At 39.9% G+C, this 24035-nt stretch overlaps 1 protein-coding gene across 6 annotated transcripts; it reads left to right on the top strand.

Moving 5' to 3' along the window:
• usp10 (ubiquitin specific peptidase 10) lies at positions 1–23634 on the top strand. Of its 6 annotated transcripts, XM_079166379.1 has the most exons (16): positions 1–108; positions 6401–6469; positions 6800–6845; positions 7259–7318; positions 10231–10674; positions 10750–11451; positions 13502–13593; positions 13921–14030; positions 14117–14175; positions 14266–14369; positions 14826–14925; positions 15374–15554; positions 17818–17983; positions 18730–18874; positions 19672–19737; positions 20570–23634. In XM_079166379.1, exons 1-16 carry the CDS (start codon positions 43–45, stop codon positions 20755–20757), a joined length of 2598 nt encoding a protein of 865 aa, XP_079022505.1. In that variant the 5' UTR covers positions 1–42; the 3' UTR covers positions 20758–23634. The 6 variants fall into 6 exon arrangements, with proteins under 6 accessions (XP_079022505.1, XP_079022501.1, XP_079022502.1 ...); XM_079166375.1 differs by having other exon boundaries at positions 10231–11451; XM_079166376.1 differs by having other exon boundaries at positions 10234–11451.
• Positions 23635–24035: the final 401 nt, after the last annotated feature.

Raw genomic sequence — 24035 nt, forward strand, 5'->3', positions numbered from 1 at the left:
CAGAAATGGCGGTGACGGCAAGGCGAGCAGCATGAAGTGCTGATGCGTTACATGGATCAAAGCCTACGACTGCCAGGACAACGTTGGGAAAATGACAATGACGTCGAAGTAGGACAACTTTTGTAACGGTCATTACAAACCTGCAACACCTTCCCGGGAGAGTTTTCATCTTGTCAGCGGGAGGAGAGAAAATCTCACCGGGAGCATGGCTTCTTACAGCAACCAGGTAGTTAAGCTAGCTGGCTAACGTTAGCCTGCAAAACAACTCCTGCAGCGTTATTTATAGACACGCGACCGCCCCTCAGTTGATCAAGCTTCGGACCTAAAATAGTGTTTTACAACAGCAGCAATTTGGTCAGATGCCAGTTGTAATTTGAAAAATATCTGGCTAGTCGTGCGTGTCATTGAAAATGTAAGGAGTGAAAAGTGCTTGCTAATGCCCCCCTAAGCCTCATTGAAACACCACCAGCATGGTAACGGTAGCTAACAGGCCTCTGTCCCTCCATTCAAAGGAGACAGCAGCACTATTTGCGGCGGTTTTTAAGGATAAGACAGCCACGTTTCAGCCAAATGACACGGACGCGTGCTCACTCTCATGCCAGTGACACTGTAGTGAGATATCTCATTTGTGACAAGTGTTATTTCACAGGGTTAAAAAGCGACACAGAAAACTGCTGCGTGTCTGCATGGCCCACCTGCACCGACAGGCCTCTCTCTCTCTCGCACATTTTCACAACTGGCAGAAACTGCAATTTTGCGTCGGGCAGTAAGGAAGTAAAACGACGATTTTGCGTGCGATAATTTCACGTTTCTGAGCAGCTGTGAGCCAGTATAACTGTTAAAAGCTTTTAGCAAAAGCTAACCGCTTTGCACAGATGGTGTGGTTACACTCTGCAGTCAGCCCGCTAGCTGGTTAGCTAAATTCAAATGCGACAGTGTGGGGGCCCTCGTTTGATAGCGAAGATTTATTTCGTATGTAAACAATTAAAAGACAGGATGGAGCTCACGCGCAGCGTAACGAGTGTGCTGTTACCCCGACAGTGTCCGTAACATTTGGATTGTAGATAACTTGGCACGTTTTGGTGACATTGCTGAGAAAGTAAACGTTAGCCATCATGTGGGGGGGGAAGGCCCGTTTTGTACAGCCAAGCATGCAGACATGCTAGGTCTGAAGTTTCTAATAATTGACTGAATTAAAGTTTAACTTGAGACTAAATTGACACAATGAGATTACATTTTAGACTAGTGATGCATGCTTCACTGGCTTCTAATTCTGACTGGCAGGAGCCGGAATACAACTAACGGCCATAGAAAGGGACACTTTTCCATGCTTTCACGCTTCTTCCTGGTCTCGACGTTACGTGTTTCTGTTGGCTCACTGTTGAGCAAAGCGAAAGCTTCAGGGGTAAACCTGCTTCAGCTTCTTTCAAACACAGCTGTCAGCTTCTTCTTGTCTCAGTCCAGTGAAGTGAGCCATCATGAAACGTACCCATTGGAGTTATCCCTCCACGATGGGGAATTTATCATCATATGTTGAATACATGGCATAGAATGAGTGGCATGATGTTTTATAATTAATAACATAAAAGTGTGTAAATGGACTAAATTATTGACAGGCAGGACCTTACAGTAACAGTTCACCGTTTTCCTCTGGCAACCAGATTTGGACTCCTGTCAACTATTTTGTTTGGTCTGGTTGCCCTATTTAGCAACCATTTTCCCAGTATTATAAAAAAGGAAAAAAATCTGTTTAATGACCCACCCTCTGTGTAAAAGACTCGACAAAAGAGCTGCTGTTGATTTGGTCTGTGAGAAATGAAACGGAAAACTGACAAAAGTGGAAAAACCCAAAAATCCACTGCAGTGTAACATTAGAAGCAAACTCAAGTGAAGGAACAGTTGATAAACAGGTGGTGAAGCCAAATAATCACAGGCAGCTAAAAGGTCATTGCTCTCATGAGTTTTTAGGAAATACTAAATATTGTTCTGCATCTGAAAACAAAGAACAGTAGATGGCAACATTCGGCTTATTGTACTTTATCCTTTCAAATGTGCCACCTAAAAAATATATTTTGTCTAATTTATCAAGCTGATCCACGAAGAGATATTACACTGGATGAATTATTTTAGTGTTTTTCTTTTAAACCATGTTTGTTGCATACAATCAGTCAGATTAGTTTCAATAAAGTCTTAGAGTTGCAGTAATTAATTTAGGCAACATATTTCCAGACATTGAAAAACACCAATGCAGGATTTTAAGAATAAAATAAATATCAAAGCTAGACTTTAAAACCGGTGTGCTAAAGTCACATTTAAACACACGCATACGCATACTTCATCTACAGCACTGTAGATGAAGGTCTGGATGTTGGGCTTTCTTAAATTTGTCTTCACCAACTTAAGAGAAACCTGCTGAAATGTCCTCATTAACATTTAGACGTAGTGGTTTAACTCGGTCATCTCGACGCCGGGGCATTTGTAGCCCGTGTTGCCACAACATGTTATAGCTTATGTCTCAGAAATGTGTTGTCTTCCAAAGAATAGTTAAAAACACGTAAACCCCATTGCATTCAAGGGACATTTCTTTATTACACTGCAACTGTAGTTTATTCCTCTCAACTCATCAAATTAGGGAAGCGGTGTGAACGGGGAGCTTTGTCCCTCTCCATGCATATTGAGGCCTGACATGGATCTCCTCTTCAGAGACTAACAATGCAGTCATGGGGAATTTTTAGAATAAACCCCTTCAGCTGTGTTCATTGTAATGTCACCCAATGGTATGGTGCGACTCTTAAGCGCTTTTGCGACTTTAAACTATTATTGCGACATCCTCCTTATTTTGGTCTCTGTTTAGTTCAGCCCAATGTTCCGCCAAAACATAAGTCTGAGTGGGTTAGTAATCCTCAACTACACACTGTATTTACAAATACATCAGACTACCATCCAAGTTGCCAAAAGTTTTTAGCTAAGTCAGATTGTACACAGAATGGAAAGGCAAAAAAGAAATATACAACCAATAAATGTAGCTACAAATTCAAAAGCATTATTATTATTATTATTATTATTATTATTGCTTGGATTGTGATTAAATTGTATCCGTGTCTTCATTGTATGAATCCTACAGGTCAAATTTCCCACTTTTCCAACACACATTATCAACAAGATTTGTGTAAAATCCATAAATGAATTCCCAGCAGCCTCAGCTGTAAATGAAGTGCAGTTGTACAGCACTTTCTACCCAAAGTGCTTCACAATTTGCCTCTCATTCACCCACACATTCATACACCAAGGTGGCTGTACTTTGAGATTAGCATGTTACCCGTAGCACATCACACTAACATACTAAATGTTAAAGTTTTATTTCCACCAGTAGCATGCTAAGATGATAAATGCTAGCATGCTACTGGCTATTGTAGACAAAGATAACTAACGGTTAGCGATTAGTCTACTTGTCAAATAGAAAACAACTACAAGTCAGAGTCCAAAGTCTTTAAATGTTTTGTCTGATCATTGCCCAAAACTCAGATATTCAGTTGAGTAGAAAAACGGTTCACCCGGTCTGTTAAACTTGTACAGTGCAAATAGTTCTCAGAATAATTAACATCACTCAAGTCTAGCCGGTATCAGAATGTTCAAAATAACTTAATTCAGATTATTAAACGGTTGCTTTATGGCTTATTGTTAAAATATATCCAGAAATGGTGGTGTTACCACATTGTTGAATTGCTGAGCAGTTGCTTTGGTCTGACAGCACCTGTCTTCCAGCTGTATAGATGACTAGGATTCCTTTCTCTCACTGTGACACGCCTCTCTATTTCATGCTTTGTAATCATATGTCACCCTATTACTACATCGCACCAATATGCAGGCACAGGCACGCTCCGGAGATTCATTGAAAACTAGTCTGACCTTATTTGTAGTGGCGCTGCAGCATTTTCATGCTGAGCCAAGTTGTCCATTAATAACTCTGCTTTGGATTTACGAGAGCAAGCACAGTAGTGCGTCTCCTGCTCTTATCACAGGGTGTTGTGGCCGGGTTACACTAGGAAAGAAGTGGTTTGTATGACGTGTAGTCCGACCACTTCGGAAATCAGGTGTAACTACTGATTTATTGGTTTAATTTACAGCCCGGTTGTGCATTGTGTGATTGTGATGTAGGTTAAAAGTTCAGTGCTTTATGCATCAGGTGTTGTGCAGAAGATTTCTGAATTGGGATAAATGCCAAGATTTCTTTTTTTACATTTAGCTATGTCTTGCAGATGTCAGATGTGATATTTGTTGTGTTAATTGAGTCCGTTTTAGGTGTTTCTATTTGACTGATGACTCACATCTATAGATATTATTTAGTTATATTTGAAAAATGTTAAGAGAAAGTACCAATAATGATGATCACTGATATACCAGAATCAATATCTGGTCTCCTGCTCTGCGTCGTATTTTAAACTTGCGAGACGGTGGTAGAAAAGCTTATTATGAATATCATCAGCCCTGCTCTTTGTTATGCTAGGATCTTTCCTCTAGCCCTGTTAAACGTGCGCGTGTAGTGTCGTCACTAAACTGTTGAAATCATACAGATGGCTAATTTGTTGTAATCCTCAGTCCAAACGATCAGCAAGGGAAGCTTAGTGTGGTACGTGTGGCACGCCTGCACAAAGAAGCAAAGGGACATTCTTTCTGTTGTGATTGTATTAGCCGCCCTGAGGCCGTTGGATTATGGCTGGCTGTTTGTCACTTGTAGTGCCATTTCAGCAATGTGGGCCCTCGCATCGGACCTCGTTTGCAAAGAGTTCCATGTGCTTGAGCTGCACTTTCTTTTCTACGTGCCTCCCCTTTCACGTCCCACTGTTGATTGCACTGAGAGGATTAACGGCGTGGCTAGCGAGTTCGTTTCACCTTTTTGTGTTTTGCTTTGCACACGCGGACACTCGGGTGGCACCGTGCAGTGTTTCCCCCGAAGGTGTAACGCCCAGGAAACATTAAACGAAGAAAATATGGTGACCGGCCACAGAGCGGCTGCTGTGACTTTACACTTCCACCACAACCAATTAAGATTACAGATTACTGCATATCATGTACATTTTTTTTTTTGATCAGTCTTTCAATCTTATTATTAGATTTCTGCCGCGGTATTGTTTCAGTATCAATATAGAGATATTTAGTATAATATCGAAGGAAACATGTTTGGTTTCGTGACAAATCTACTACCAGTAAAATTCCACGATTCTCAATACCCAATTCAATACCACAGTAAAAAACAAAACGACAAATCTTACTTCAATGCTCCTTTACTACCGTTTGCACATTATTTTTTTCAAATGTTTTATTAATCTCTAGTGATCTGCCTCAAGTTTCTTGCCAAAAACTACATTTTTACAAGATTACCTTTTGAACACATCATGATCATTTATAATCTTTATAATTTACCCTTTTATCAATAAAATGTTTTAAAGAAAAGAGCTTGAGCACAACCCAATGTAACCTCTGAACCTTAGCTGTTAGCTCTTCCAGAATCTTGGCATCGGCTTGGTACCAACGTATCTGTTCTTATGACATCACCTCCCTCTCCTGACCAATTAATAGGTTTTTCATGATGCATGTAGTCAAGAAAGTCATTTTAAGATTTTATACTGCCTTGTAACGAGATTGAAGTTAATTGTAGTCCGAAAGCATGTTATCTCCACATAAATGTAATGTGGTTTACACAATATAGTACTAATGATAGTTTGGTACTGTTTTGTTTGTTGTGTAATTAAACAGATATGTGTCTCAGAAATGCAGCACTGTTCAGTGTGCAATCACTCACCAATGCTGTTATCTTAAGTGATTAATTCATCATTTAATTATTGACAGTTTACTGCTCCAGCTGACAAAATCACAAGCCCTCAGTGAATGTCGTCTAAGAGTCATTGTTAGTTTTATTCTGTCATAAAAGTACAGGAAGTTAAAAGCCTACATACACTATTATTATTTTGAGGATGAGGGTGCGTTGTATTAACAGCTCAAAGACCTCCTTCACTAAAAGCAAAAAGTCCTGGAATCAAATTTGAGTGTTTTTGTGTACATGTTTTATGCACAACACTGCATGACTCAGCACTTCATGTTGTGCTTTACCTTTGCACGAGCTAGCATCGCAGTGTAGGCTGACTCTAGTAACAGCCCTGTACCTAGTATCAAGTGACGATGGCCTCTGAATCAGTTTATTATTGAGTATTATGTGTATTATTTCACTTTTCCCTCATTTCTTTATTTTGGTGCATGAGTTCAAGTTTTGTAAGTTGTTAAACGGTCTTTCAGACAATTCAAGATCCGTTTCAATATCACAGCAGGAAAATGTATATTTCAAAGAAAAGTGGATTGTTACAACATTTAAACTAATGGTTATATTGATTCCTTCCCACAGTACATCTTCGGGGAATTCAGCCCTGATGAGATCAATCAGTTTTTTGTGACTCCACGATGTTATGTCGAGGTAAGGAGCTGGATTATAACTTGTTTTTACATTAATAAATCAATATTACGTGGGTGTTCATGATGTTTGGCCTTTTTACAAGAATATGTGATTGCCTATAAAGGTCAGCGGGATTTGATAGGAAGCAACTGGGTTCATGGGAATATTAATTCAAATTTTGACAAATATTAATCCTAATACACTGCTTTGGAACTGAGGTTCTAGGTGGGCCAAAACATGTTATTACAAAGGTACCCCCATTGTTGTTTTGCAATGCTGCATGTTATTTTTAGATTTTATTTAGTTTATTTTTGTTAACTTCTCTAATTATTATTGTTTTCCTCCACACAGCTTCCTCCGTTCAATGACAAAGTGCCGTGCGTCAGTCAGTCTTCGGGTATGTACACTTCATATACGCTCGATAGCCAGATAATTCATTTTTTTCTTTTGAAGTTGTGTTAGCATCAAAGGACTATTCTAATGCTCGTAGTTGGCGTCACTGTTTTTCAAAGCAGGTCTAAAAACAATGTAAGATAGAAGCCCAGGCTGAACGGACCTGACTAGCCTGGCAGGGAGATGCTTTTTATATACCTTTCATCATAAATGTTGAATATATTCATACATGCATCATCAATTGTTTAGAATGGATTATATATCCCATTGGATCTTTTTATTTGTTTAAGAATGAGTCAGCCATTTTCATTCATTAAATTTCGAGCCCCCAAATTAGAAGTGTAAGAGCAGCCACCTGTCTTTGATACCCGTTTGCACATGACATTTGCCTTACCTTGATTTGTATTGATTATTTAGGAACTTACTGCACTCCTGCTGTACCTTATATTATGGAGTCAATGGGACTGCAGGTTTGCGGTGAGTTGAGGAGTCTGACACCCTGTGGCTTGACTAGCTGTTGTATGTTTGCTGTAAAACTCAAAATCCAGGTTTCAAAAACTGGTGGCTTTCTAAACCTTGCGCCTGTATTCTTTCTCTTGCCTGTTGGTATAATCTGTAGAGCTTTGCATGCTCAAGATACTACTAAGTATCTTATCTTCTCTTGCATATGATGCATTTTCACCACTGCAGGGCTCCAAGTTGAATTATAATCGGATTGAACTTTCATATGATTTAACAATCACAATTTATTTACTAAGGGCATAGTGATGGTTTTATGTGATTGCTAACATGTGTGTACATATTTAGCCTTGCATTGTTATGTTTTTTTTTTTTTATTGCTGTGCGCATTTTATAGTCTTGAAGTGTGATTTCAATAACACTAACAGAAGACCTTCTAATCCCAGTAGAGGAAGTAAATGCTGTTTTCATACCCTGTTAACTGGTGGTGCAACGGATCATACGGTTCGGATCGGATCAGCACAAAAGAAAAAGGAAGCAAATATAACTTTTAGAGATCCCTGATCACATTTAGTTTGCCGCCCATATACTAATTGATGATCATTGATGATCCATATTGGCAGATACAGATCCCTCTATTTGATTATAGCTCCTGGTCTACGAGGCTCCAGACAAAATATAATTTCAACTGCTCTGAAGTCTGTACACAATCAAAAATTCTAAATGTCATACTTATAGTTATAGTCATCTATAGTGTTTTCTTTCTAATTCTAATGATTAGGAAACAAAATATTGTATTTTCATTGATCAAAACAAATCTTGTCATTAGTTTTAATGATGTCTTATGAGCTGTTAGTGTTGTTCATCTCTAATATCTATTTATGTTGCTGTGAAAATCTCCTTTAAACTGGATTCATTCAAGTTTCTCACCAACACTACATTTTTACAAGATTACATGTGAACACATCATGATAAGGTTATAATTTACCTTTGGCCAATACTCCCATTCAGCCTGAACGTGTTCGTTAGCCGATAGCGACGCTGCCACAGTAAACACGGACTAGTTGTATTATCAGAGATCGGCGACTATAAAAGCATGAATGCCACATAATTTACTGAATATTGGCAGATAGTGATCGTCTGTAAAACTTTTTTCATGCGTGCTGAACCGTGAAGAGGGATCCGTGCGGATCCCGGGTCGCCAGCGGTCCGTTACACCACTACCGTTAACTCCTGCAAACCATCAGGGTTTTCAGTTTGGGTGACCATTCAGCTGTGACATTATGAAAGCCACTTGGATGATTTTTCTGATTTGCACTAACAAATGTTTCCTGTGTGTTCACCTTTTTCCACTTTTTGCCTCTGCATAATAATTAACTATTTAAGCTGCCTTGCAACACATTTTAACGTAACAATTACGTTTTGTGATGATGACATGCATTTGTTTGTGTACATTGTTGTTCTACATTTTAAGGAGTTTAAAATAGTAATCTAAATTGATAATTATTGATGTAATGTCCCTTAAGAATGTCAGGTTTGTTATTCTATTCCAACTTCATTTCAGGGCATAAAAACACAACTGAGGAAATGGATAAAATTGAAATAACTTAAGTTTTCCAAGTAATACATTTGCTTAATTTGGGATAAATTGCTACACCAGCAAACATTTATTGTTATACATGTTGATCAGATGTTGCCATCAGAATACATGCACTGTGTGAAGTATATGGTTCATTTAGATTGATGGTTTATTTACCAATTACATTTGATTATTTGAAGTCTTAAATCAAAATATATGTAATTGATATGTTTGTATACAGTTGAAAATATTTGAATCCTCCACAACTGGATTTTGCCATCTAAGATAAGAAAAGATGAAATAGAACTTTGTTAATCCCAAAGGAAATTATTGGGGATTAATAATTAAGTCTAAAAAATATTATTATATACAATTTAATTCATGTTTGAAAGTGGTTATTGCCATACATGAATGTGTAAGAAGGGCCAGTTAAGGTCGTCTAGTATGCCATCATTGGCCATGTTCTGTTTTGTTTACACAGTACATTGTCTCGTTTTATTCTATAGTCATTATTTAAATCTCTATAAGCCCACCCCTTTGTTAAAGCTGTGTTAGGGAGTTTGTTTTTGGCCTCATTGGGCAATATTCCATAATAACGTTTCGGCATATTGTAATTCAAGTGATCTGAGAGAAAACTACACATCTGCTCCTCCTCGTGGTGTTTTCAGGCTTCAGGAGATCTAACCCGTGACTGGAGACTTTTACCAATCACAGTTTTAATTTAGAAAGAGGACGTTACTATTGGCTGATCTACAAAAGCAGACGCACGTTCATGTCCCTTTTTATGAAAGATTGATTCGGCGGCGGAATATCTTACAGGAAATGTTGCTATTCCAGCATTGGCAAGAACTGCATAAACTGCACAGCGACCCAATAAAGGAAGACTTTAACCTATATCTATACTTTAACCGTATGGAGTTCGCTGTTAAGCATGTGATTAGATATGATATGACACAAAATCGTCATTCTTGCATTTTTAATTAGTAACAAAATATTCAAATAATCCAAGTCTGTTGATTTAATGGCTGTTTACATGTTGAATCGCACCCACTTCTGGACATGTTAGCAGTGTTCCTGGGATCCACATAAGCCCAGAGCGAATGTGGTGTAGTTGAGAATAGACACAACAATAGTTGTTGCAGCTAAAATAGGTCCAACGAGATTTGTTTGTTTTTATTGGCGTGTCTGATCCTGTCAGAAGTCCCACGACCCCTTTTGGGTGATGCCTTAGTTATTTAGATATACGGATTTATCACAAACTCTTCAGCAGAGAGTAAAATAGTGTTTTATATTTAGGCTGTATTTGAAGACGACACTTTGTGTTTCTAATTGATTGAAATGTTATCTGCAGCAGAAGACTATCAGCGCATTGAGTTTGGTGTTGACGAGGTGATGGATTCCAAGCCTGTCGGGTTGAACGATCCTTTGTTCAAGGTGTCGAGCACCCTCAACCCCCAGGCTCCAGAGTTCATCCTGGGCTGCCAGTCGGCCCAGAAGGCCCAACAGACTGCTCCTCCAGAAGACGATGTCCCCGACGGGACCGACTTGAACTCGCTGGATGGCCTTGACTCGGAGGCCTCAGCCCTGGACAATCACCAGGCTTGCCAGGACATGGACGGACTCCCTGGCAGCCTGGGACAGCGAGAGAAGAAGAAAAAGAAAAAGCGACCGCCTGGGTATTATAACTACCTGGACCCATTAACTGGCAACACCAACAGCAGCGCAGCAGATGGGACGCCACTGGTGAACGGACATGCAATCGGTGGCCCACACCACAGTGCTGAAGATGTGGACGGTAAGGCGTTGTCGGGGGCAGAACTTTCCGCCACCGGACCCGTCTCTACTGCAACATCAACAGCTGCTGTTGCAGCAGCCGAGTTTGCCCCGACATCCACTGCCAATCAGAGGACTTGTGAAAGCCCTGATGACTCTTTTGACTTACCAAGTGGAGCTGCCTCTTTATCAGATGGCAACAATGCAACTTCCTCCTCTTCATCCTCCCCTCAAAGCAGAGGGATGACAGAGGGGCCGAGGACTGCAGATCAGCAGCCAGATCTTTTGGCTCCACAGAGCCCCGAACTTTCAGATACTCCACACAGCCCCTGCTCCAAATCCCCTCTTCCTCCTTCAGCTGCTGTGGCCACGCCCTCTGTCGCCACTTCCATTACGACTACTGAACTGGAGGCCAGGGAGTTAGCAGACAGTGGGGTGGCCAATGGGTTAGCAGAGCCTGATACTGCTGTCAGTGCAGATGAACACAAAGAAGACTGTGAGAGTGGGGAGCTGGCTCAGCAGGTCTCCCCAGACTCTGCTGCCCAGTCAGTAGTGACAGAGCAGGCCCATTCGCCTGTGATTCCAGCTGCACCTGCTGCCAACCTCCCCAAATCTTGGGCTAGCCTCTTCCACAACTCCAAGCCTCTGCCTGGGGGCCCTCAGGCCTTTGTGGAGGTAAAGAATGTTGTGGAAGTTGTGTCTCCATCACTCGCTACGCCAGAGCAGCCTGAGAAAGTTGGGGAATTCAAAGACGGCCCTGTCCACGTTTCAGAGGATCCTATGGCCCCTAAACTTGCAGGTATTATATGAAGATGTATTGTATTTCTTTAAAAGAAAGTACACCAGCGTACCAGTTTGATGTTTGAGCTGTAAGTGCATTCCTGCTAAATTCTCTCCCCCTCCACTTGATGGCAATGTCGACACAATTGTACTGTTCCTTCACTTTGTGTTCCCATATAAGTTTAAGGTTTTAAACATTTAATGTTTAAGAGTTGACATGGTAAGTGACCAAACTTCTGCTGCTGTCCTAATATCTATATTTGAATATTAAGTTTGAGCTGCTTAAATTGTTCAATAACTCCTTAAATGTTTATGACATTTTGCTCACTGTAAAGAAGTTCAGGAAATGAACACTAGATGGTGGTGCTCCATCCAGAATAGCTGTCAGATATTAGGTCATTAGTCACGTTTGTGTAACCCACTTTATCTCATTAACCAACACTATTAGAAGTAAGCCTTGTGAACACAGGAATGTTCTCCACACAAAGCTAATGCACAGGTAGATTTTCGGATCTTCTACGAATAGTATTGTCTTGTAGAGGCACCTTCCTTTAGACAAAGGGAACAACTTAAGTGCCATATTCAAAGAGGGACATACAGTGAGTTTATTTCAAGTTTTGTTGAGGTGGTTGTTGGACCATTATACAGTTTAGATACCAATGATATGTGGGTCAATTTGCACTCGTGAATAGCCAAACTTTTCTGTTTAGCAATTTTAAATAGAATTTGTCCATTCAGATGTTTTAATCAGAGCGAGACATCATTCTTTGTTTCTGCATCTCGGGAACATAATAGCCTGACACAAACTGACACACACGCTGTTCAGAGAGAGTAAGTCTGCAGCTTCAACATTAGTTCAAGTGAAACAGCATCATTTTAGCCAAAAGAGTAGAAAAGGATATATTAGAAAATATACTGAGGCCAAACAATTGTAGTTTGGCTTTATGTGGAGAAAGATCAGGTGGAGTGAACATAAGAACAAGCACAGTTTAGTGTGATTTGAGATCGCTTTGAGCTTCATTTATTGAAGTATTTCTAATTATTTTGCTGTTCCTCTTCATTCTAAACTATTTTTCTCGTCCCTTTCAATGGAGCTTTGTTTTTTTTAAAGCACTGCAATATTTGAGATTTGTCTGTTTAGATGAACCTGATTATGCTGCATGTATTTACATGTTTGTGGTTTGCTGTACAGTTGTTCTCTCAGAAGGGTATGGAAATTTACCAGAGACCTCATTTCTGTCAGTCTACCCAAACTCCACTTTGAACTCGTTCTACTTAAGTTAAAAGTGCACACTTTCTTCTAAGGTGGCCGGCAAAGTATTGTTTTTACTGTAACAGTTCCCTTTTGAGATGTACATTTTATTGATGCATGCTTATGAACCAGAAACCCATATGGCTCTTTTTTTATCTGCAGAAACTGATTTTCATATCTTGACAGTATTTCGTAAATTCTTTAAAGACTGCTGGAGTTGCATGTTTTTAACAGAAGCACTGGGTGACATTGACCCTTTAGACTCTTAATTGTGTTTTCTGTGGGAGAATGGTTCAACGTAGAGACTATAGACAGATGGAAACTGTTCCCCACTGTTTTGAATACTGTTCTTTTAAGCTGTTTTTCTTTGAATGTGTTAAGTCTGCTAGAGCGTTGAGTATTAGGCAACATACATTTTCTAAAGAAATGGTGTAAAGGATGCACAAGTTTGAACATACTAATGATCATTGTCATAAATGTATATGTCATTAGATGTATTTATGTATCAGTTGTGTTAAACTATGTCCACGTTGCCATGGGAGCTGTGTAACTAAATGACGGCCTCCCTTCCTAGGCGTGGTACAGCAACTTCTTGCTCTTATTCAGACAGTCGCTTGTGCTGTCGTCACAAGAGGCAGGAATAGAAGAAGAAACATTCGTTATGTGAAAATGCACTACTGTACTACTAATGATCTGCTATAACATTAACCACTAGATCACTGTGTTAATGACATTGAAAATAATGTTGATTTTCATGGTTTGTTGGCATTGTGCGGGGCTACCTGTTTAAGAACATTGTGTCTGTTTGAATCCCCAGAACTTATTGAGAATGTGAAGTTGATACATAAACCAGTGTCTTTGCAGCCGAGAGGACTGATCAACAAGGGAAACTGGTGCTATATCAACGCTGTATCCTTTCACTCTGCTTTCTGCTGCACCTGCTACTTTTGTTTTTTTAACCCCTTGACACTGGTTACACATGTATACGTTTGGCTGTTGATATAACTAGCTCTTCCTCCGAAGGCTCTAAAAAAGGAAAGCTCCAATCATCTTGATTTATGGAGAGTGATCCAAAATTAGATTTAGGGGGGGGGAATAATTTAAATTTTCCAACTACAAAATGCCTGGTTTCATTAAATTCTCTTATTCATCCATTGGTGTAAAACTATAAATATTACAGCAGCCTTTTGTAACTTCTCCTACACGCTGTTTTCCACCCTGACTCTGACTACTCAGACCCTACAGGCCCTGATCGCCTGCCCTCCCATGTATCACATGTTGAAGTCCATTCCTCTGCATAATGAAACGCAGAGACAGTGTACCTCCACACCCATGATGGACAACTTGTAAGTAGCATTTCTGCAAGCTGATATCAAATTGCAAACATTTGTTTTGCTGAGAGACCTCACCATCGTTTCTTCGTGTCCGACAGTGTTCGTCTGGTGAATGAGTTCAACAACATGCCTGTGCCATCAAAAGCCAAACAGCAAGGTAAGACGTAATGTCCCAATTTCAAAGACATTTGGTATCATTTCCTGTCTGCTTCACTGGTGTTGCATGATTTTGTTGTTGTGTCCACAGCTGTTGGTGATAAGGCCATGAAAGACATTAGGCCTGGTGCTCCTTTTGAACCGACCTACATTTACAGACTCCTCACTCTCATCAAGTCGAGTCTTTCTGAGAAGGTAAACATGGCTGCCTCTGGATCCAATGCATATTTACTGCAAAGTAATGCGTCACGCTGTGTGTTTAATGATTACATTCTCTGAATAAGCTTCCTCTGGAACAATCGGTGCTTGAAGGGAATGTCCTTATTTTGTTTTCTATAAATACGTTTTCAGTTCATAATTTGACAACTCTCCTAAATAAAGGCATTTCAAGTGTTAAACATGCTGAGTCAATTCTGATTCAGTTTTAATGAATGAAACCACATAAACACTCTGAATGAGATGCGTATCTTTTGATATTTAATGAGGCTTACACTCTTCCTGTCTCACTTGTAAAACATGCTTAACTGTCTGTTTACCTCAATGAATGTCTGTGTTTGCACATTCATGCGTGCACGCCAGTGTTTTATTTGACAGTAAGCATTCTTGGAGAGTGTTTTAATTGGTGCTGATTTGCTGGTGCTCCACTCGTAGGGTCGACAAGAGGATGCGGAGGAGTATCTTGGCTTCACTCTAAACGGACTGCACGAGGAGATGCTGGCTTTGAAAAAACTAATCTCGCCTCAGGAAGAGAGTAAGCATCTCTTACCACTTCCACATAACAACCATATCTCAAGCAAAATAAGATTATTTCAGATTTAGTTTAATTGAATTCAATTTTGCACATCATTGCTCTGTTTTAGTTAAAGATGAAGTGCTTTAGTTTATGCATGAATCAAACTACAACAAAGTAGATCTATTAAGTTTGTGAAGTTTAGTTTGCTACTTGCTGGTTTTCAATGAAATAAAAAATAACAATCCCAACCAGCTCGGTAGTATGAACACAGATGTATTATTTATTGTTATTATAAAGATGCAGCTCAGCAGGTGCGACCTGAAATGAAGCTCCTATTTCCATCTAGTCGTCGTATCGGTTGAGCTTCTCTTGAATTTCCTGCAACTTGTGCGGAGGGGTTAATTCTACTGAACGGTCTTTGCTTGTTTGACCTCTAAAGTGTATTTCCTTTAATGTTTCTTACCAGAAGCTCCCACACCCAACGGGCCAGAGTCTCAGCCAGGTGTGGAGGAAGATGTTGCCGATAAGGAGGAAGAAGGTAGTGAGGATGAGTGGGAGCAAGTTGGCCCCAGAAATAAGACTTCCATCACTCGCCAAGCTGACTTTGTTCGCACACCCATCACTGACATATTTGGTGGGCACATCAGGTACGTTAACGGATCGCCGTGAAGATGTTTCAGAAAGACATTTATATGTGAAGTGGAAATAATGAGCCCTGTGTAAAAGACATTCTGATGGCTGGTGAACTAGAGGACTGTTCACAAAGAGCTCCACGGTTCTGCATTCAAGTTGTTTTTTCCCCAGTACAGTCGCTAGTATCCGTATGCCGTACCTTTCCCTTATAAGAGAAGCCTTTAAAGGCTTTGTGACCCGGCTGAACCAGCCAAGCTGAGAAGTTCTGGCAAATTAAGAAGTAGCGTACATCCTGTGCCGACATCATCATGGTGCTAAATCCACTTGTATAGCACTAGTAATGTAACCGACTCTTCATAGGTTCCCCTACTTGGGTTTTATAAGAAAAGAATAAAAGCACTCTGAGCATCCAGTTGAACATCAACAAACACTTCATAAATTCTCCATTAACGCTCTCCCTCTTTTACTCTGGAGCTCTTCGCCTCACCCATTTTCTCACAGTAATAAGCAATATGACAACATGGTTAACACAAATTGTTTGTTTATAAACTAACGGAGCCACTCGTGTCTTTGACAGACCGTGCACAATTTACTGCTGAGCCGAGACATGAAGATCTAATTTCAGTAGAGGTGGGAGGGGGGGGGAGATGTGACACATTGTTTGTTTACTACAAAAGTCATGTGTTTTATGGCAAGACAGGATGACGTTCATAACTGCGCCAATATGGCAACAATTTAGATCTGAAGCAGACATAAGAGGTGAGCCAAAAAAACATGACGAGGCCACGTCTTTTTATGTGAGACACCTAGTGGTGAGATTCAACGTACGGGTCCTGTCCACTGATTAAAAATGTTTACACTGGCACAACCCTAAACTGTTTCACAAAAACATCAAGCACTCGCATAATGAATGGGTTATGATTGCTAGAGCTACATACCTTTCTAGAAGAGAAATGGGTCAGTTAGTATCTTTGGTCATTTCAACGTGAGCTCAGTAATCAGCCTGCCAGTGATTGGCTTTTATTCATTATTCTCAACTAAGTGCTTTGTAAAGACATAGGGAAAGAACAAACTGATAGTTGTATTGTTTTAAAATGTTTCATACATTGTTTTAAATTAGTTGTGTAAAAGTATGTCCACGTTACCATGGGAGCTGTGTTAATAAATGACGGCCTCCCTTCCTAGACGTGGTACAGCAACTTCTCGCTTTTATTCCCAGTCACTTGTGCTGTCGTCACAAGAGGCAGGAGTAGAAGGAGGGACATTTGTTTTGTGAAAATAAAAATGTAAGTCTCGTGATTCAGGAATGATTTGCTATAATTGCTACACACCTTTTCGAATGTGACAACATGAACATTTAAATGGGCTTCTTTGTAATTACTGTTTGTTAATGCAGTAGGTGACAGGAAGTAAACAGGGACCATAGTCCCAGTAACCGAATGGCAAGGTCTATATCACAATGTTAATGACTGAAAAGTATGCGCTAATAAAATAAGTTCCAAGTTAATACACAAACCTCGGGAACTAAAATGACGTCTTCATCTGTGCACCCTGTGCTTGTTACGCAGCCTTCTGACTAAAAGTTTTTGACCTGTTCACGGTGGCGTCACCAACCGGTCTGCCACCAGCCAGCTCCAGCTTTTGTCTCGCTGGCACCGCAGTCCTTCAGAATAACAGCCAGTGTGGTCAGAAGTCTCGACAGACGTGGGGCACACATTCACAAACAAAGGTCTTAACTTTCAGACAAACTGGAAAGAACCCGTGCGTGTGTAGCCCGCCTAAATAATATGTTCTATGAGGTTCTGGTCTGGCATAGTCCTGATCTACACTGATCGCGCAGTGCCTTAAAGGATTATTTTCTCAGAAATGGTTTCAACCAGAGAAACCTGGAATACAGGAGTATGTGTTTACAGAGTGTGGTGTGTACGCCCACTGAGCTTGGTCATTATAACCCAAGTATTTGGTTTCTGAATCACTGTTACAGTTTGAAAATGATGATGTGTTTTTAGCAGACAGGATATTAGATTTAGATTTTTTTCCTTTCAAATATTCTGGGTCAGATGTTGCAGAAGGTTATGCTTAGAATAATTGATAAAGATCCAGTCATTTCAGGAGCTACAGATGCAATTATATTTTTTGTAGTGTTATTTCAAAAATGAATGGTTATCAAATTCAACATTTGTACCCAAAACTTGTTCACATTGAGCAATGCAGGTTATGAAAATAAGTGATTTATTTGTGTATTTAATACATTCTATTCTGTTTTCTTCCCGTCAGATCGGTGGTGTATCAACAAAACTCTAAAGAGTCGGCCACTCTGCAGCCTTTCTTTACCCTGCAGCTGGACATCCAGTCGGAGAAGATCCGCACCGTCCAGGAGGCTTTAGAGACCTTGGTGGCACGAGAGTCGGTCCAGGGCTATACCTCTAAAACCAAGCAGGAGGTACGAGTGAAGAACTCTTTCAGGCTACGTTTAACTTCATTAGTATTGGATGTTAATAAATGACAGTTATGAAATGCTCCCTGTTTTTATATACTAGTATTTTATATTTTGTGTATTTGAGTTATTATATTTTGGTATTTTTGTGTGCAGAAATGTATAGTGTATTTCTGATTTGATTTCCTGCCATAGAAATGTTCCTGCTCTTGGCATGTGCACGGATGGTTTAACATATAGATGAAGAGTATTGTTGGCTACACATGGTAAAAAGCAGAAATCTAAATTGTGAATTTCTTTCACAAATGTTAAATTATTTACTTGGATCAGAGTATACAAGACTTAACTGTTGAAGAAAACATTGTTCACTGAGTGAGCATTATTTTTGGAACATCTGGTGCAGGGAGTATCTGCTCCGCCGCGGTATGATGGGTATCTTTTTGTTTTGTTTTTGTAGCAGATAAACCTATTGTTCTGTCCGTTCGGAGACAATAACTGGGCTGGAGACTTTGTTCTCCAGCCCAGCTCTTGTCTATTGTACTTTTAAAAGCCCCAAAACAAAATGATTCATGAGTCACTACTTTGAAGGGCCTAGCAAGCTGTTTCCATCAGAGTTACCGTTTGTTCTGTACTTGTACCGATTCGTTCTCTTATGTCTACACTTAGAAAAAAACTGCAAAAGACTTGTGACTTTTTGAAGATTTAACTTTTTAAATAACCTGACTTTCTCTTCTTTCTGTCTTTGTTTTTAGATCGAGATCAGTCGGAGAGTGACTCTAGAAGAGCTACCCCCTGTACTGGTGCTCCATCTCAAGAGATTCGTCTTTGAAAAGACGGGAGGCTGCCAGAAACTGACCAAGAACATTGATTACCCTGTTGACCTGGAAATCAGCAAAGGTATGAATCTACACTCCTCTGAGCACACCATTTAACTTGACCTGTGCACATGTTACACTGTTCAACACAAAGTTCATGGACCGTGCTCAGTGTTTTTATATAGAAGTTGATGATCCAATTTACCTGCACTGACCAAAGACGTACAACCTGTTGGATCACTGTACTTTATCCTCATTATCATAGTCATACCTTTTTATGATTGTGTACATACGTTTGCTGGCAGCAGACGATAATGTTAACGAAAGCTACCTTTGTTTTGCATGTTAAGTAGTCTCCTAATCATGAGAGCACCGTTGCATTTACAACGTGTTTACAAGACTGAATTTCCAGTCATAAGAACTCTAACTTCGATGAGTGGGCCAAATGAACCACAGATGTTGTTACGATTTACACTCTGTCTCCTCACAGAACTTGATATTCAAAGAGACTGTGTGTCTTTTCTCAAGTGGATTATGTATCTCGTGGGAGTGACCCATGAAAATGAGTCGAGATTACGCACTCATCGAATCAAGATGCTAAAGACTATCTTGGCTGTTAACGTTCTTGGAGGGATCAGGTTCAGAATGAATCCAGAACAGTGTTTAAACCAGATAAGGTTTTTTACCATTTTGTACTAAACTGATTTTAAATGAAATTATTATTTTAGCCCTATTATATTATGACATTGCACATTGCACTTGCCCAGCAGCAGAACATGGTGCAACAAATTCTGTAATCAATAATAATTTAAGCAAGGCTTTACTACTCCAGGTCTGATAAGTGGATGTTGCTAACGGCTTTTTTCTTTCTGTTTTCAGATCTCTTGTCCTCTGGAGTGCGGAGCAAAGTTGTGAAAGGCCAAAGAACCTACAGGCTCTTTGCAGGTGTGTTTGAGTTCTGATGTTTAAGTTCTTTAAGTTTACATCTGCCATGATGTGGCCCAAAATAACGATGCTACCAAGGAGACGTACAGGTCCTCTATTGGAGAAAGTGAGATTTAATGTATATTTTTCTTATATAGCAGGTTGAGTGGCTATGTGAACGGTATGAGAAAATTAAAGGTTTTGTTAACATTAAGTCATGTAAACATATAGCAAAAATAAACAAAAGTGTGAAGCTGAGCAGCGCCCTTTAAAGAAGGGCTGTCCCTTTCTGTCTTGAACCTGAATACATCTGTTTGACAGTCCTTTCATTTGACATCAGGAAATACTTTAATCAATGATTAAAACATTTTTGGGATAAGTCTTTGTTCTGCTGAGTTTTCCAAGAAGTTGTTCATCCAGCTGGAGTAAAAGCCATGTCTAAGTAATTAACTGAGTTATTTCCCTTCTTTTAGTCCCACGATTTAGATCAGTGAGCTTTTGAAAACTTGATGAGAAAGTGAAAGCATTACAAGTAAATGAGCGAAACCTCGGTTAGCGCTGGTTTTCATGTATGAAGAGACCTGTAGCATGATTCTTACTAGCCATAGAAAACTGGTTATTAAATCCCTCCGAACTTTGTGTCAACTTGGGCGAGACAAGTTTAATCTGTTTCATAGAATCGTTAAAAGAACGTGTAGAAAGTGACAGTATACATTACTTAAGCTGCATCACACATTCAGGGATAAATGGCTCATAGTATACGACTGCAGTGCCCAACCTTGAAGTAATGGATGAGTAATTATGCTTAAATAAAATGTCCCACTTTTCTCTCATGTCTTTGTCTCTTAACCAGTTGTCTATCACCATGGGAACAGTGCGACAGGCGGCCATTACACCACGGATGTCTTCCACATTGGTCTTAACGGCTGGCTGCGCATTGACGACCAGACAGTGAAGGTCATTAACCAGTACCAGGTGATGAAGCAGACCGCAGAGCGCACCGCCTACCTGCTGTACTACCGCCGCGTCGACCTGCTGTAGACGCACACACCCACACAGCCCGACATACACACACGAGAATACCCAAATATATCCACAAACGCACACAAAACATACATGCTCTAAATGCACTCGTTGACCGGACAGTACATGGACACATGACAAGAACACACATAAAACTAATGAACAGGAACACTGCCCAACTTGTTCTCTTGCAAGATTTTCCTCTTCTTCCCTCCTGTCCCCGCTTTCCTGAGAACCAGCTTTTCCAACACCTTTTTCCCCTTGTCTCTCTTTTTTTTTTTTTTTTTGGAGGAGGAAGAGAAACAAGCTGCATTCACAAAGTTTTCCCTGTGACTGCGCTCTCTTCTCTGTGCACCACTGCTACTTTTTGTTTTGTCCTTTTTTGTTTTTACTTTTAAAGCAGCGAGGAAAGGACTGTTGAATAGACAGAGGTGGGGTTGGGGTTACAGGTTAGGACCCGAGACGCACCTCTGCCTGAGCCCACAGCTCGGCTCAGATAGCAAACCGTGGACTCACACACAGGAAGAACTATCTACCACAGGCTGCAAGTGGACCGCCGGGGTAATTTCTCTTGTTTGAATTCCCTTTTTTAAGGAAATGACCTAAAAATATCAGTGTTTTGCCTTTTAGTGAAGGACAGTTTGCCTAATGAATTTGCAGAAGTTTAAAAGCCTATTTGAATTTGCCCGAGTGCATTGAAAAGGCCCAGCACCAGCATTATTACGAGTCTCTCCTCCCAAGGCCAGATTGTCTTCTTTGCCACCAACACAAACTCCTCCTCATCCATCTCCTCACTTTTACGATGCTTTTAAATCTAGGTACAACTTGAGCCATCAACCACAGGAAAACCGATCGGTGGTACATTGAGAACTGAACAGCTTCCTTGTTTGAGAGATCCTTGTTATGGTATGTGGGTTTAGATTTAGAAAGACTCTTAAAAAAATATTAATGCGCTTTAGAATTTAATAACAAATGAGCTTCTGTGCACAGAGTATAAACTGATTGATGATTACAATATGACAGGCAAATGAATATTTTGCAAATATTTAGATTCAAATGTAAAAAAAAAAAGAGAAAAAAAAAAGCTAAAAATATAAAATCTAACTGACTGAGAACTTGTTTGTTCTAAAGGACTACGCTAGTTTTTAGACTCAGTTATTGCACTGGAGAGTTGGCAACCAATCAAGACAGTCTATTGCAAAACCTGCCCTTGTTTACTTTGTACATTTCCTTCTCTGTCCATTTTCTTTGTCTTTTGTTGTCTAAAGGTTCCACCTGTGTATAGGTGGCTTATCAGTGTAGTTTTGAGCCACACCACCCTTCTTACCCCCAATCTCAGCAGAAAGCGGGGGCTGCCTTAGGTTCAATGTGTGATGTTTTTCCACTCAGTGTACAAGTCTACCCCTCATCAGGCACCAACAGCAAGTCTGTCTGTGAAGAGTTAGGGGAATGTACCTGACACCTCTGTATTTACTCTTTCGTGGCTCAGCCTTTCCTCCGAGTCGAGGGAAACTGTGTTGAGGGGAAGTGGGACTACATCTGTGCTAAGCTCTGCATAAAACCCCCAGACGTGTGCACAAAAGGAAATGGTGTTTGCTTTTGTTGAAGATATAGATTTCTTTTTTTTTTCTTTTTTTTTTGGGATCATTCATTGATTGTGATGATTTTTGTTTGAGTTACTAAAAGATGTTAGTTTTTTTTGTTTTTTGTCATTCATCATTTATTGGATGTCCCCATGCTCTCGCTCCTTTCAGAAAAATATGCTTGCATTTGAATTGGTGTTTGAAAAGAAATTACACAGGCTAAAGCACAACAATGAATAAAATTGAACTAGTTCTTTGCTTGATATTTATTTCCATTTTTTGTCATTTTTTCTTTTCACAATTGATTTTTTTTTTCCCCTGTTCAAGACCCATTTCATTCCAACCATCAGTGTCAGTATCTCAGTATTAACACTTCTCAAAATATAATCGGCTCAAGTATTTCTAAATGAATTAGGCGAGTGTACTTTGACTTCTATCCACAGAAGTCTGTCTTTTTTCCTCACAGGTAGCTAGTAATACTAGGTACACAAGTAAGGAGGTGGATGTCCCACATTGTGCTGCCTCAGATTGAAGAGACGGTGCAAAATAGGAATCTATTTTAAAGCAAGGCACGTATTTAACTTAATTTAAAAGGCTCTTGCCGTACTTGATTGGAAGAACAAAGACTGATTAGGTTCAGTCTTTCAATATGAAATGACATTTATGTCAGCCATTTTCCAAATTTACTTAATTTCACATTAAATTATTTTCTAGACTGTAATAGACTAACATTATGTGGTGCATAGGCTCAATTGACTTTTTCTTGTTGGTTTCAAAGTCAGAAACTTTCCCCAAGTAAACCAAAGGACAACATTACTATACATAGGCCCCACTGCCTCTCCTTCAATATGTATTGAAACTTTATTTTACCTTCTCCATCCGAGGTCTTGTTGCCATGTCCGTGACTCATTCCACACAGGAAACGGAGGCATGTCCTTCAGACGGTCAATGCATCTTCTAATGTTAATATTTCAGTTGTGCTGCTGGCTTTGTAGTCATATCTGCACAAATTGTGACATTGTTGATTTGCATATTTTCTTTCCCCTTTTTGATGTTTGGGAGTTGGGACTTTGAACGGACACCTTGAGCTTTTCTGTTGTACAGTTTTATCTCAGTCTCTCATGGCTGGTCAGGAAATGTGCTGGTGAAATGCTTCAATAATGTCTCTTTTCATTATGTGCTCCTAACACTGTCTGCTGGGAATTGTTGGGATATTGACCTGGAAAAAAAAAAATCTATACCGTCTTTTAATTTTAAGCCTCCAAGCGTTCTATTTTGTTAATTGTTCAAATAAAGGATTGTGCAAAAAGCAGTTTGCTAATGAAGTGCAGTCAGAAAACTACATGGCTTTCTTATAATACAGTAAATACTGAAAACAGCTGCAGTCTCTACACTCTGGACTGGCCGACAGAACAATGTGCACAATAAAACGAAACTAAACGATCCACCGAGTCTTGGTCTACCACACACTGCTAATTGGTCTCTTGTTCCTGCATGTCAACATATACTACACATAGTATTTGCAGTATGTTGTATCTCCCCCCTCCTGTGGTCTCGCTGGCTGCCTCAGTGTCCACTCTGCTCTCTTTAAGGCCGTGGTTGAGCTCGCCTCTCTTTGCTTTAATGGGAAGCAGAACCCATCATTGAAAAATTTGCTGTGTAAGGTTTCTCTGGTCTTTAGTATTGCTTACTATTTATTCCCTTCCTTTCTAT

The sequence above is a fragment of the Pholis gunnellus genome (genome assembly GCF_910591455.1).
Source record: "Pholis gunnellus genome assembly, chromosome: 1".
Taxonomy (NCBI): Eukaryota; Metazoa; Chordata; class Actinopteri; order Perciformes; family Pholidae; genus Pholis; species Pholis gunnellus.